The sequence below is a fragment of the Ceratotherium simum genome, chromosome 4 (genome assembly GCF_057802395.1).
Source record: "Ceratotherium simum simum isolate JZ-2026a chromosome 4, ASM5780239v1, whole genome shotgun sequence".
NCBI lineage: Eukaryota > Metazoa > Chordata > Mammalia > Perissodactyla > Rhinocerotidae > Ceratotherium > Ceratotherium simum.
Window position 1 is genome coordinate 50,450,320 of NC_141903.1, and position 15,532 is coordinate 50,465,851.

A 15,532-nucleotide genomic window follows, 5' to 3' on the forward strand; every position below is an offset into this window, starting at 1 on the left:
CCGCGCCCCGTGTCCGCGCCTCTCCGGGGCGCCGCGCCCCCGCCGCGCGGGCTCGCTCCGGGCCCTGGCGCCCAGCGCACCCGCCGCAGGCGCGGCGGCCGGACCCGGCTACGCCCTCTGCGGCGCGCCTCTCCGAGTCCCTAGTTCGGGTCGCTGGGCTGAACTTGGGAGGAGCGCACCCTGGGTTCCGGCTCTGCCCCGGCCGCCCATCCCCATCCGCATCCCCATCCCCCGCCACCGGGAGCGCGCAGGCGCAGCTGGCCGGGAGTCCCGCCAACAGTCCTGGCGCCTGCGGTCGCGCCCGAGCCGCTGCCACCACTGCCACCGCTCACCATGGACCCGGGTCCCCGGCTGCTGCTACCTCTCATGCTCTGCATGGGGCTCGGCGCGCTCGTGTCTTCTTCGGGGGCCTCGGGAGTTCGCAAGCGAGGCCCCTCGGTGACAGCCAAGGTGACCGAGCGGCGAGCAGCAACTTCCCCTCGTGCCGGCCACGGGGATTGGGGAGCTTGGGGGACTGGGACCTCAGCGTCAGGGGCGGCGAGGAGGGGGCTGGCTTCCCTGGCGCAGAAGACGGGAGGCGGCGGGGGGCTAGGTGGGAGGGGGTCGCCCGCGCGCGGGGGGCGCGCTCTCGTGGGAGGCATTGGGGGCGCTGGGCCGAGTCCCAGCCCGCCCCCGGCGCCGACTGTTTGAACTTAGCCTCCCGGGTCGGTGGTCCGACGTGTCCAGCCCGGGGGCTGGGAGAAGCTTCCGGAACCGGTGGGTCGTTTCTCCAGGAAGGAGACAGGCCGAGTACTTCCTTCGGCGTGGCGGGGACTTGGGAACAGAAGCAGGAAGAATGTGGGAGGGACGGGGACGGGCGGAGGAGACGCGCTCCGAGCCGAGGGTTTGCAGCCGGCCGGCCCGCCGCGGCTGTCACCCGGCCTGGAAGAGCCCAGGTGCAGCCCCTGCCGCGGGGTGCCCGGGCCGGCGTTCCCCGCCTGGCCCAAACGGGAGGCTGGCCGCCGCCTGCTCTGTTTAGCAACCGTCGTCCTCCCCCGGCAGCGAGAGGGGCGCTTTTAGACTTCCGCGGCTGGTGGGTAGACCCTGGGCTTGGGAAGGTGCTAGCGTGGCACGAGTGTCACCTGTGTGACTGAGGCCAGCCTTTTCATCTCGATTAGGGGAGGAAAAAAATCTGCCATGAACTGTGTCTTTACAGCTTCGGTTCTTTTTTCAGCATATTTACCCAAGGTTAGAAGATAATGGGAGGGTGCAGGGAGAGGAGGAGGAGGGAGGTAGGAAGAGAGGGAGTGATTTGGTGGTGCCTTGATCACCACTTCTAGAAAAACCCACAGGCACTATGCGTCTTGGAATCTGGAAGGAGGGGCAGCTGCAAGTGGTCTTAACAAGCAGTCGGGTGTTTGCCAGTGGAAATGATACTGCTGAACTAGTAGAATGTTCAAATCCTCCACCACAGACCCCGCCGAGGAGTGGGAGGACGAGGGGGTCGAGGAGGTTCAGCCCAACGTCTGATGTAGCCTAAGAGTGAGCCAAAAGGCCATGCCATGCTGTGGGGGGGGAGCGGGGGGGGGGTGAGTGTGAGATAAACTTAGCCTGATTGTTTTAAGCACTGATTCTACTCCCAGCCCTTAATCTTTTGGGTCCTATCCAGTTTTGGGAAATGCCTTGTATAAGGCCACAGAGCTGAAGGGGTTGGGGAGGGGGGTTCTTTCAGTCCGCTAATACTATTTGGGTCTCTTGGGATATAGCCGTAAACATAAAATTTATAAAATTATGAAATGATGAAGGAAATAAACCCTAATACAGGTTGGGTGACATTTAAAAATACCTGAAGGATAAGCACAAATAGCCTGGCAAAGACTTAGAAGGCAAAGGGAACTGCATGTGCAAAGGCCTGCAGACAGAAAAGCCATCCGTTTGTGCAAAGGATGGAGAAAGGTGACAGTGTGGCTTCAGCCCAGGGATGAGAGGAGAGTGGCTTGAGATGAGGTTGGAGGGCTGAGCAGTAGCAAGATCATGCAGGACCTTAGAGGCCACAGTTATGACTCTGGGTTTGAGGCAATTATTCTTATAATTTGAGGTCTTACTTAGGTGCAGTGAGAGCGGAGGAAGGGTTTTAAGCATGGGATGGCATGATCTCATATATGCTTTTAAACAATTACTGTGGTTGCTCAGTGGAGAGTGAACAGGGAGGTCATCCAGGGCTCCATGTCAGAGTCCAGATGATGGTGGCTTGGATTAGGGTGGTAATGGCAGAAATGGGGAGCAAGGGAGGGACTTGAAAGAGGTTTTTGAAGTATAACTAACAGAACTTGCTGACGGTTTAGATGCGGGTGGGGGAAAGGGAGTAGGATTGCAGGATAAAATACAGGAAGCCCAGTTAGATTTCCCAGTGTGAGTACATGACCTGCAATATTTGGGCACAAGCTTCACCTGGGAAGCTTTTAAACCTCTCTGTGCAGAGACCCACCCCAGAGCAAGTCAGTCACAATCTCTGGGGTGTGCCGCCTGGGTTGGGAACCTCTAGAAGAGGGAGCCAAGAGGGGAGGAAGCTGGTGGCTGTAGGAGGGGAAGAGTGGGAGCATCTTAGCCCTAGTCTAGGGTGCTGTCACTGAGGGAGTTTTCATGTGTCTGCTCTCGGAATTGTCACTTAATGTATCTCCTTTTTTCCCCCACCAAATTTATCATTAAATTCTAAAAGCTAATTGTGTAGGCAAGTCTTCCACAGACTCAACTCTGTTGAATTACTTTTTCAGTGGACTTTTTAAAACAACTAAATGTATTGGAAAATAGAGACATTAAAAAGTATTTCTCTAAGTGCGGAAAAGTAGATTAATTGGCCGTTGCTCTAGTGTATTGTTTTACCCAGCAGTCTTTTCCTTTTTCTCTGATTTCAATTAAAAATAGCAATCTGTAAATAAGAGAGGTGTGAGGTGCTGTCCCCACACAGGGCCGTTTAATGGCACTCAGTGTGTGGTGAATCCTGCTGCCAGCCACTGCCTCAGCTTCAGGGCTCTAGTTCACAGGTCTCCAAGTCCACCAGATTGGCATTTGCAGCCCTGCATTTTCCAGCAGATGCCATGGGTTCTGTGCAAAGTCAGGCACCCAGAGTATTGAAATTAATGCTTCCATCTTTCCAGCTGCACTCACGTCACAGCTTGCTGGCACTTTCTACAGCATGGAGTGGCCAAGAGGCTATGGCAGGGTGACCTTGGGCAAGTTATCTAAGTCTGGTGCTCTGTTTCCTCCTCTGTAAATGGAGATAGAAATGATACCTACCTGGGAGAGTTTTGCATATTAGATGTGATAAAGCAAATAAAGTGCTTAGCCCTGACTTCAGAGGTCACTTGTTAGTGTTGTGTTATTAATCCTCCGGTGCCAGTGCAGCCCTGAAAGGAATCATCACCTGTCATACAGGTGCGGAACGGGAGCTCAGAGTTAACTAACTTGCACAAGGCCCCATGGCCAGCTAGCGGTGGAGCCTGCTGGAGAACAGTTCCCTTGACATCAGAGCTCATGGACTTGCTGTCTTCTGTAGTTGTTTTGGAAATGGAAGCAGGATTAACCAAAAGGGTTTGGGTCAGGCTATGTGAGTGCCTCTTGCCTCCTCCCCCACTTCTCCCTGCCTCCAGTGCCCCATAATTTTCAAGTGACTTTCAAGGGCAGCCTTGAGGGAAAAAAGAAGTGACTGAGCTGCCCACTCCTGAAGGGCAGCATGGAGTCCAAGTACCACCTTTTCCAGGAAGCCCGCCCCGATCCCCAAAGATGATCATCCCCTCTAACAATGACATTTTATCTGTGCTTGTCTTCTTGTAAAACCTGACTTCCCATTATATTATAGCTACTTGTGTGTTTTCTCTTCTGTGGGACTGTACGCTCCATGAAGATAGGGGCTTTGCAGCCCCACCCCCTGTCCAGCACAGGGCCTGTTCACAAGGGCACACAGCAAACTCAGAGAGGATCTCAGGGTGAGGGAGTGTAGAGTGAGAGGGTTTGCCTGGCAGCCCCCGTGGGCCCACTTTTACCCTCTGTCTAGGTGTGTGCGTGCCCTGGTCCTTGTTTAGTATCACCTGGCATTGAACTCTTTAGCATTTTTGAGTACCTCCTTGAGCTGACACTGTGCCTGGCACTCAGGATCTAAAAGCACTGTTTCTACTCCTTAGGGGTCCCTGATTAGACCGAGAGAACCATATCAATGATGAATCACAGTCCAATTGGGCACAGCCTTGGATGGAAATTTTGGCTTGCACACTCTGGGTTGGGAAACCTTGGTACATCATTTAACCTCCCTAATCCTCAATTTTCTTATTTGTAAATTGGTGATAATAGTACCTTCCCCAGCCCCCAAGGATGCAGGGAGGATTAATTATATAAGATATGTAGGCAAAGTGCAATGAGACAAACCACTGACGAGGTCATGTTTGTTTCCTTCCCTCCTTCCTACTCCTCTTGTCTCTCCCCTTCATTTAAATGTCTCTCCCCTCTACCCTATCCCTGCATTCCCAGTGCAGGCCATATCACCTCATTCCTGAACTGCTCTAAGAGGCCAGATTCTCCTCCCAGTTGAGTAATATTCCCAAAGTCTTCCTTGGGTCCTGTTCTTTCCCTTCCCTCTGGTGCCTAACAAAACCCAGATCTCTTAGCTGGCATCCTTCCTCAGCCTCCTGGAACTGGTGAGAGTCCCTTCTTAGCTCCTTGTGGTCAGAGGGGCTGCATTGCTTCTCTGCACACACACCACATTTCCTGCCTTGGTGCTTGGGTTCCAGAAAGAACTCTGCCAGGCGGGGCTCGTGCCCATTCTTGTGCCTGGAGGCTGCTCCCCTCCTTCTCGGCCTGCATCCCATCACACCTTCTCCAGGACACCTTCCCGTAGCCCTCATCATTCCTCCAGGCCTGGGTACACAGTGTTCTTGGGGCACTTGTCACATGCTGCCCTGTACTGTGGTTATTCCTTTACTTGTCCTGTCTGTTCATGTAAGCCACCTTAGGACAGGGACTCTTCGTGTAGCTTGTGCCCCCACATTGCCTTTTACATAGATCTTTGATAAATACTTGTTGACTAAATGAGATTTGATTTTATCATTTCCATTAGAGTTAGGAAAACTCTGCTATATTTTCTGGCCATCATTCATGAAGTTGAAGCATGCTGCAGTTTGGAAAAAAATGTTAATGTGTGCTAGGCCGCATGTAAGAAAATAAGATTTTTATTGAAGAGTTATGCTGGGTGACAGGCACGTTTTCTTCATCTTCTCTTGCTGCTCTCCCACATTTTATTCTCTTTGCTCTCTATATTTTTCTCTTATTTTAAAAGTCTGGTGGCTTTTCTAGCATCTTATACAGAGTTTCTTTAAGATTACGTCCCTGATTCTTTTCCTGGTGCTGCTTCATTATTGCCCATTATTGAATTTACTCCTTGGCTTGGAAATCTTTTTGGAGAAACTGCTTCTCTTTCACACTAGCTCTGCACAGCCAGTCTCGTGTGCATTTTAACACAGCTTCCCGTCCCCGAGCCACGTTGAATTGTTCTCCTTTACTGCATTGCCCATCTCAAGGGCACAGTCTTTTATGCATTCTATAAAGTTCTACTGTGCAAATAATAATACAATTTTTGCTGCTTTGGCCATGTAAAAATTGTAAAATGCCACATAGAACACTAAATATCACATCAGCCCGTGACAGACGTACTGATGTCTTGGCAGAAGCTCTTGTCTTGAACTAAAGCTTGACAGTCTTTACTTCATGATTTTTCTAAACTGTGAGACATCTTTTTTCTTTGACAACCCTTCTTATATTTTTTAAAGCCATCTCTTGAATGTCTTTTTTTACACATTCAAACAGTAAATTGGTTCATATAATCTAAACTGGCTAATAGAATGCTCTTTGACTCTGTGGCCTTTTCAAGTGTTCTGTCTCAGAATCATCTTCACACAATGATTTGTGAAGCAAAATGTATATAATTTTGTTTCAGATGAAACAGTTAAAAAAAGAGTGTGAGAGAACTTTTAAGGTTTATTTGCAAAAAGGTGACTCGCTCACTTCTGGATATGTGTTTTCTTTCTTCTGTTCTAAAATGTTCTGACAGAGAAAGAACACATTCTACTTGTGTAACTTTGTGAACATGACGACTGAATTCAGTGTCTAAGTTTACAGGGTAAATGGCTTTGTCAGGACCCGAGTGTAACGTTCGCTGTACTTTGGACGAGGCTGGGGACCTGGGGGCATCCTGTGCTTGAGAGTGAGTGGCAGGCCTTCTGGAGGACCACTGTGTGTTTTGATCGTCTGCTGCGGTCCCCTTGACAGCAGACGTCTATTGCAAACTCATTGGGAATTTGGCACTGTTCGAGTTACAAAAAAATAAATCTGGATGGTTAGCCTATTTCTGTCCTCACCAGTTTTTTCTCCTGCCAAGATTAGAGAGCATTACATTTCAGAAGAGCAACAGTTTCCACTCTAAGCTTCATCTACAAAGCTGGGAAGCGAGGAAGTGACAGCAGTGTCTGTCTGGGGTCCGTGGGGGAGTAGAATTCTTGAAGATTTTGCTGGCTGACTCTGACAGCATTGAGTCAGACTTTAAACCCAGGACCTAGCACAGTGCCTGGCCCATCGATGGTGCTTAATAAATGTGTGTTGAGTGAATATTTGCAAGTGAAATGCACCCACAAAATAGTTTCAGAGCTCCTTTAATTTATATCATGCTTCTTCATGACTCCTTTATAAAATACTGGTGGGCAGGGCTTTTGTTTATGGATCAATTCTCAGATTTTAATTTTCACTTACCTTGTGTTTGTGGCTTTTCTACATTGTAAACTTCTGCTCTGCCTTTCAACCACACACAGGTCTTCTTTGATGTGAGGATTGGAGACAAAGATGTTGGCAGAATTGTGATTGGCCTCTTTGGAAAAGTTGTGCCCAAGACTGTGGAAAATTTTATTGCTCTGGCAACAGGAGAGGTATGTCTCAGTTTTATTACCTTTAACTATGCACAAAATTGGATCTTCCTTCTTTTAAGCCAAGCATAAAGATGTCTTCTGGGAAAATAAATATTAAATTAATAGGTCAGATGAACTTGAGACATCTTATAATATTTTACTTTATTTTCCTATAAAATATATATTCTTTAGAGTTCTAGAAATTGAGGGGAAACAGTCATCAAGTGAAAATGCAGATTGTTCTCTTTTTACTTATTCAAGTTAATACTTTAATTCCATAGTTTGTTTTTATTACTATTATTATCATGATTATTTGGTCAGCTAATGATAAATTTCTATCAGTAAATCATTGCAGGGACCTAATTAAGTTCTGTAGATTTTTTGTGTAATTTTCTCATTTTGTCATTTCCAGATAAACACTGGGGTTTATCTTTCAGTATGGGTTATATCTACTTGTATATTCAATTGACATAATCTCTTTAGAAAGGATATGGATATAAAGGAAGCAAATTTCATCGTGTCATCAAAGATTTCATGATTCAAGGAGGAGACTTCACCAGTGGAGATGGCACTGGCGGTAACATCTTTGCATTTTTCCTTTCCTGCTTACCAAATTGAAACCTAAGTTTAAGCCAATATATTCACCCAATATATTGAATTCCCAGATTTAAGGAACAAAATCATAAAGCTCACCAAACTAATTCTTTAAGAAGGATAGAGTTTGGGGTGCCTCATCTACCAAAATCTTCGCAGGCATGAACGAGTAAGGCTTCCTAAATTTAAAAAGAATTGCTTTGGTGTTCATTATCTTTCCACTGTGGAGAGATATTCATTTAGTAGACTATTTTGCAGTTGTTGAAATGCTAGATTACTACTATGTAGCAATCCAGAAAGATGTCTGTCACGGGAAGGACAGGAAGAATATAAAACCGTGTGGACACTGGGATGGCAGCTCACCACAAATGTGGATGTGTTGGTGGAGGAGGACTGGGGGCATCATGCTAGAATGACAAGACTGGGTATTTAGGTGGCAGGATTACAGGTGAATTTGTCCCCTTCTTTCAAAATTCTTTCATTTTATTGTCAGCTTTTTCAATAATAAAAAAAATTTAAGTAATGGATGAGTTGTCAAAATTATAATATAAATTAATTTCTATAAACAAAGTTAGAGTTCTATAAAATACAAATAATTAAATTTATAGAGTTTCAGATATCCCTGAGCTTATTGTTTCTCACTGAAGATTCCATCTACCCAGCTCCCTGGACTGTTTTCCCTCAGAAATGTAGTGAGTTCTTTTTCTGAACACACATAATATCTATCACTACACAGAATTTAAATTTACTTTATGTTTAAGATTTTTAATTCAGCAAATACTGGTTTTAGTAGATATTAAATTGCTACTTTTAAAAGAAACAGGCCGTTTTCAAGCACTATTGCTAATTTTATGTTTATTGCCATGGTTTATTTATAACTAAATGGCTACCATTAAATGCTTGGATTTGCCAGGCACTTCAGGAGGATTACTTTTAGTCCTGGCAAAAATGTTGCAGGGTATGGGGATGCAGAGTGGAGCCGAGAAACATGTTCAGGTTACTTGGGTTAACGGGGTTGGTGAGGATGCTCAGGGAAGCAACCCCAGCTGCTGCAGAGCTGGGTCTCACTGGAAAAGCCTGCAGCTCGAGTACCAGTCTGCTCGGGGCCCAGCAGGATATCTAAGCTTTACAGTGCCCTCTTTTCTTCGTTTCTCTCTCTCTGCCTTCCCTGCTCTGTGTGTGTGTGTGTGTGTATGCAACCGTGCACACATGTGTCTTGAGTTAAAATTCTCTGAGTTTTGGAGATAGGACCTTTGGGATCACTTCAGTTTAGCCCAGACCTTTTTGTGGGCAGAGCTTTCCTCCAGGCCATCTCATATGTCACTAACCAACCAGCTATAAACTGCATGCCTTTGATACCCACTTCTGGTCCTTGTAACTGAGCCAGGATTTTAAGATTGGCAACCGATGGATAAGGAGCCCTGCAGAAGGGCAGGATGGAGGATGGAGTAGTTACTTCTCATGGTCTATACTATTGTTTTATGGGGAAAATGTGTTCCGCACTACCTGCTGCCTTGCTAGAACTCCAGCCCACATGCCTGCCTTTGGTCCTTCTGTTCAAGGTTGGATCACTGGGCACTCCCAATTGCCATCATCCTCTGTATCCTGATGAGCCCTGAAGTCATCAGGCCTAATGACTTCCAGGCTGGCTGCTATTGCTCTTAGCACTGAGGCAGGAAAGAGCACTGGCTTTAGAGTCAGAAAGTCAGACATTCAAGTTCTGCTCTGCTGCTTTCAAGTTTTATAACCTGTTTCCCGTTCAAAATGGGATTGAGAATACCTATTCTATAGGATTGTTGTGAGAATTAGCCAAGGGTGTATATTAGGCGCTTCTTGCACCCTGATTGGGTGCTGAGGTAGGAGTGACCCAGAACAAGTAACCTGAACCTCAGGACAGAGACTGAGCCACTGACATGGCTCATCCACCTTTCCATCTGGCTTTATGATATCATCCTCCCTTCAGTTCCTTGGTCAAGGTTTGGGTCTTGGTCCCTGGTGCCCTGCTTCCTTAAGGAGTTAATTTTATCTTCTCCTTTATTTCTCCTTATGTTTGACCATCTTTTTCCCCATCTGACCTCTGATAAGATTCTATTAACCAATTCTACTAAAACCTTATGTTTCCTTTTGAAGAATTTACTTTCATATAACATCTGTTGATTCTCCTCTTTTTTGTTTTGTCTTACTCAGGTATAAGCATTTACGGTGAGACATTTCCAGATGAGAACTTCAAACTGAAGCATTACGGCATTGGGTGGGTCAGCATGGCCAATGCTGGGCCTGACACCAACGGCTCTCAGTTCTTTATCACCTTGACCAAGCCCACCTGGTTGGATGGCAAACATGTGGTATTTGGAAAAGTCATCGATGGAATGGTAACTTTTATATTATTTTTTCTCATTCAAAGCTTTATATTTATGATGAAAGTAATTTCAGTGATTTATTTTAATCTTAAAATGTGTTTGTTAGAGCTCCATCATTATATGCTGACTGGCCTCATCAAAGGTGAATAAATTATCTATGGTATGATATTTTAATTGTTAGGAGCATTGGCACAGAAGCTGAGGACTTGACGAGAAGTTGAATACAGTCATGTGCCGCATAACGATATTTCAGTCAGCGACGGGCCACATATATGACAGTGGTCTCATCAGATTAGTACAGTACCATATAGCCTAGGTGTGTAGAAGGCCTTACCACCTAGGTTTGTGTAAGTACACTCTATGATGTTCACACAATGACAAAATCACCTAATGACGTACTGCTCAGAATGTATCCCCATCGTTAAGTGATGCATGACTGTACTTAATTTATCTCACTACTTGATATAAATGGAAACTCTTTTTAATGTAACCGAATAAAACCAGGGCCCTGTATGTACATATGATGGAATATTATTTAGCTTTAAAAAGCAAGGAAATCCTGTCACATGCTACAACATGGCTGAACCTTGAGGATGTTAAGTAAAATAAGCCAGACACAAAGAGACTGTATAATTCCACTTATGTGTATTTAAAGTAGTCAAATACATAGCAACATAAAGTAGAATGGTAGTTGTCGGGGGCTGGGGGAGGAGAAAACGGGGAGTTGGTGTTCAATGGGTATAGAGTTTCAGTTTTGCAAGATGAAAAAGTTCTGGAGATTAGTTGCACAACAATGTAAATATACTTAACACTTCTGAACTGTACGCTCAGAAGTGGATAAGATGGTAAATTTCATGTTATGTGTTGTTTACCACAATTAAAAATAAAATGTTAAAAAATATCCTGAGCCTCATGTGGTTCAGTACAGACACAAGTCTTCAAAGACACACAGTATAGCAACCAAAATTACTAAAGAGAATTTAAATTTATGCTGGTGTGAATCAAAGAACATCAAAGGGGTCCAATTCATAATCCACAGGAACACTTCTTAAAATCCTCGTTCCCTTCAACTCCCAGCATTTGTCTTCCTTAGCAACTGCCCGAAGAAGCTCTCCCACCTCCTAAACTGGTAATTGTAAGGTCTGCCCTGGACCGTCCTTGACTCCCTTGCCTTCTCCTACATTTCATTTTGTTTTGTTTTCATCTGAGTTGTTCTGCCTCCCTCATCCCAATGTAAATAAACCAATCTCACTCGCTGCAATTCTTCCGTAACTTCTACCTGCTATTCTGATTCTCCCCAACAAAAGCCCAGGAGCTGAGCCGGCCAACCCCGAAGCTCCCTTACGAGGCAAGGAATTGTTCAGCCTGAGCCATCAAAGAGAGAATTCTTGTTAGCAAGTGGGATGAGAGGGAAATAGGGCAAACACATATCACTTAATATATGATTTACATCCCATCACAATAAATGACGTGCCTCTACTCTCATGAGCCATAATTGTCCTCAAAGAATCTATTCTGAAATAACAACGAATGCCAGCACTCCCCAAGTCTCTTATTGAACTTTGCTTTTGAAATGAGCTAAACATGGGCATGCATGTGTTAAACCAGTCTGGGTTTTTGACCACTGGGCCTAACCAGGTTCTAAATAGTTTAAGTGTAAACTGATTCAAACATTCATTCAATGTATTTTAAATACAACATTGTGCTAAGCTGTAAGAAAAATGAAGAGTAAAGATTTAGGTTTTCTTCTGGTCATGGCTTTTCTTCACGTCGTCTTGAGCTTGTGTCTTATTGCCCTAATTGACTGTACCGACTTCCTTCCACCCAGTGGAAGAAGCCTGGGAGACCTGCTGCCTGGTCTTAGAGGAAGAGTCCTTAACATTTTATGGGTCATAAACTTCTTTGATGAAAACTATAGACTTTCTCTCCAGGAGAAAAAAAAGTGTGTGTGTGTTTCATACAGTTTCAAGGAATTTGCAGAATTCCATCCCTTGATCCTCCAGAGATCATGTGGGTTGCTTTGTTAACACTACGAGTTTTCTGGGCCTCACTTCAGACTTCTAAAATCAGAACCTCCAGAGGTGGACCCACAAATAAGCAATTTTAAAAATTGTGGTAAAATATATATAACATAGAAATTTTCATTTTAACCATTAAATAAGCATTTTTTAAAAGTGCCACAGGTAATTCAGATGTGAAGCCACTGCTTTAGGTACACATGTGTGCAAACGCACACACACCCCCACACACAATCTATTTAGAAATATATATTATTATTAGGAGAATGCTGGTCTTTTATCTTAAATTAACCTAAGTCAGCCAGAGACTGGATTAGTTGACACCATGTCCAAGGCACTTAGACACTTTGTAGTTATTCGTGTCTCAACCCAGTTGGGGAAACCCACCAGAAGCCGACCTGCCTGGTCCTTGACCAGACCTCCCGCCTTCAGTGTGAAACATAAGGTGGTTCATGGGCTTGTGAAGCCTTCCAGGGTAGAGAAAGGGGCCTTCACACCACTGTGGGGTTGGGGTTACATTAGTATCAGACTCAACCTGTAGATTAATGGCTTGGGTCAGCTTTAAAATGGGCAAACGTGGGACTAGCTCCATTTCTTAATCTGCTTTCTGGCCCATTTTATTATGTCTAGACCTATTACAGGGTGGAGCTGAAATTGATTCATACTTCATATTAACTCTTAAATGCTGGGTTGTAACAAGTGAGTAGAAATACCTTTTATTAGAGGTAGGTGTTTACGAAAATATCTAATTTTTTTTAGAATATAAAATGTTAATAAAAAGAAGTGAGGAAATACACAAATATGTCTTCTGATTAGCACGGTAGTGGGTAAATTTTATTGTTATATATAAAGTTCCTGAATATTCTAAGTTTTCCATAGTTAGCTTGCATGGTTTGTAATCATAAAACAAAAAACAAAAAAAACTTTTTTCCCACCTGGGCTTTTCGACTTGGCATGGATTTCACCTTTCGATCACCATAGCTGTGAGTCAGAAGTGAACCATGGGTCTGCCTTTCTCTCACCAGACAGTGGTCCACTCCATAGAACTGCAGCCAACTGACGGGCACGACCGTCCGCTCACCGACTGCTCCATCGTCAACAGTGGCAAGATAGACGTGAAGACGCCCTTCGTGGTTGAGGTTGCTGACTGGTGATACAACTGGCAGAAAACAAGAAACACACTCTGGCAGGGATGTGTGTGTGTGTGTGTCTTTTCATTCTTCAAAGTTACTGTTTGGCTTTGTTTTTTCACTTTCTTCTGTTTTCCACCCCAGATCATAGGAAAGTATACCTGTGCTTACCTACCTATAAAATCATCCACTCAAAGTTTAGTTTGCATGACTTTTGGTAAATCACTTATTTAAGGATTTTGCACTTAAAAGACATATCCTCTTCCTCCAATGGTGCTGTTTTTAAACTAGAAAACTTTGTACTGGCTATCTTCTTTTGAAGAATACAATCATTATTTTGCTGAATTAATTGTGATGCCCAAGTTGAGTGATGCTAAAGAATTCTCTGAAAAAAATGGGGACATGAAGTTTATTTTGTATTCAAACAGAATTCTTTTTGGGTAAGGGGAGATTTGATTAGTATAATTTGATATATGTCATAGGGACTTTTACCTGATAAAAGGCGCTTTGGTCTTCTTTATAATAAATACTTTTTATATAGATCAACTCTTTTTGCAAGACTTTTTTTAATTTAAAGTTCTTTAAAAAATTAATGTACAAAAATATATGCACTCTAATGTTAACAATGAACACATTAGAGAGGGTTCTGTAAATCAAAATACTAACCCAACTGGAGAATTTGGGATGGGAATGCACTGAAATGATGCCCATCCACATCCCAAATACCTGAGCTAATTATTCACTAATTTGTAGTCAATGTAACATTTTTAGAGAGTTCCCTTGAGTCTAGTTGCAACAAAAAGGAATCTTTTCTTCACTTATGTAACAGGATGAAGATTCAGGCTGTACTTAAACTAGATGGGAAAGTAAAACCCTCTTGTGGCCTTGGTGTAACATACCCACTGTAACAGAGGGTGCCTGATCTCTGTTCAAATGGGAGTGGCAGCTGTTAGAAAACAGCCCCATGGCTTCTCCTCCGGCATCCATGCAGTGAGGGTCCAAAAAAATCCCATCTCTTGAGCTACATTCTGAGAAAATTGCTTCAATGAGAGAAGAGATGAAATGAGCATTCTTACTGCTGATGGGGTGTTTAATGGCTACAACCCTCTTGGAGACCAATTTGTTAATTTTTTTCTAACAAACAAAAATTTATTAAAGGCCTTTGATACACCAGGTACTGGTTTTGGGTTTTGGGGATATAGCAATGGACAGCGAGAAAAAGGCCTCATGGAGCTTACATTCTAGTGGAAAAGACAGAATTAATAAAGTAACAAAAAAAGTGATGAGTACTGTGAAGAAAACACGCCATGTTTGCTGGAGAGGCTGGGAGGGAGTACTGATCAATTGGCCAAGGAAGGGCTCTTGAGGGACATTCGAGCTGAGGCTGAAGAACAAAGAGGCGGCAGCGGTCAGGCGGGATCTGCGGTATGGGCCTTCCAGGCAGAGAGGGAAGAGAAAGTACGAGGGTCCTGAGGTAAGAAGGAGGAAATTCCAGGGCAGAAGAGAAAGCCAGAGTGCTGGAGCCTGAGAGGTCAGAGAAGCAAGGCTGAGACTGGATCATTTCAGCTCTGGGGGGCCGGGGGAGAGTTCTTCTTTTCGTCACAGAACAGTGGGGAACTATCAGTTTTAAGTTGGAGAGGGGCATGATGTGGTCTGCACTTAAGAAAGATTCCTTTGTCTGCTCTGAGGAGAATTTTTATAGGGAGCTAAAGTCCATATCAAGAAACTCAAAACATTCATACCCTTTGAAGGCCCCCCTCCTGGGCATTTGCTTTAGAAAGTGATCTGAAATTACAGTGGGCATCACTGGGTCAGTCGAGCATCCAGTCCCCCATGTTCTGGGGACGGCTGCCCATTTTCTTTGGGGAATCACAGCATTCCCTCAGCATTTCTTGTCCTTAGGGGAGGCTGACCCTACGGATGGGTACATACCTGGCCTGGCAAACTCATTCCTCAACTCACTTGATGAATATTCATTGAGTGCTGGATAGAGCTGCAAACAGTGTCAGCCCTCGTGGTTCCCATGGAAGGAGACGATTCAGGCATGTGCCACATGAATATATATAACAGACCCTCAGGTAGTAATAAGTTTATGAAGAGAAACAGAGCAAGGAGAGAGGACAGTGAAGAGGTGGTCAGGGAAGTCCCTGAGCGTGCACTGAAGGAAGCGAGGGGGCAGCAAGGCGTGGGGACAATGGGGGAAGAATGTGTGAGGCAGAGGGGACATGAGTAGTGGCCCTGGGTGAAGGGCAGGCTGATGGGTTCAAGAGACAGCAACGAGTTCAGGGGCACAGCGTGAGGGTGGGGGGTGAGGTGGGAGAGGGAGCAGGGATGTCCTGTAGGCAATCAGAACACTCCCTCACCTGGCCCCAGTGACTGGCTCAGGGATAGGTGTTTGACCTCAGTCACGTTAGTGAGCCTCAGCTGTGGGACTGCTGCTGGAAACACTGGGAAAGAGCTGCTGTTTTTCTTCTGGGATGTAAAAGAACAGACCTGAGAATGAA

General features: G+C 44.8%; 1 protein-coding gene across 1 annotated transcript; it reads left to right on the top strand.

The window, feature by feature from the left end:
* Positions 1–264: 264 nt before the first annotated feature.
* On the top strand, positions 265–13,574 carry PPIC (peptidylprolyl isomerase C). Its single transcript, XM_004420266.3, has 5 exons — positions 265–450; positions 6,834–6,947; positions 7,410–7,503; positions 9,708–9,892; positions 12,924–13,574. The coding sequence occupies exons 1-5, from the start codon at positions 334–336 to the stop codon at positions 13,050–13,052; spliced, it is 639 nt and encodes a 212-aa protein (XP_004420323.1). The 5' UTR covers positions 265–333; the 3' UTR covers positions 13,053–13,574.
* The last annotated feature ends 1,958 nt before the right edge of the window (positions 13,575–15,532 follow it).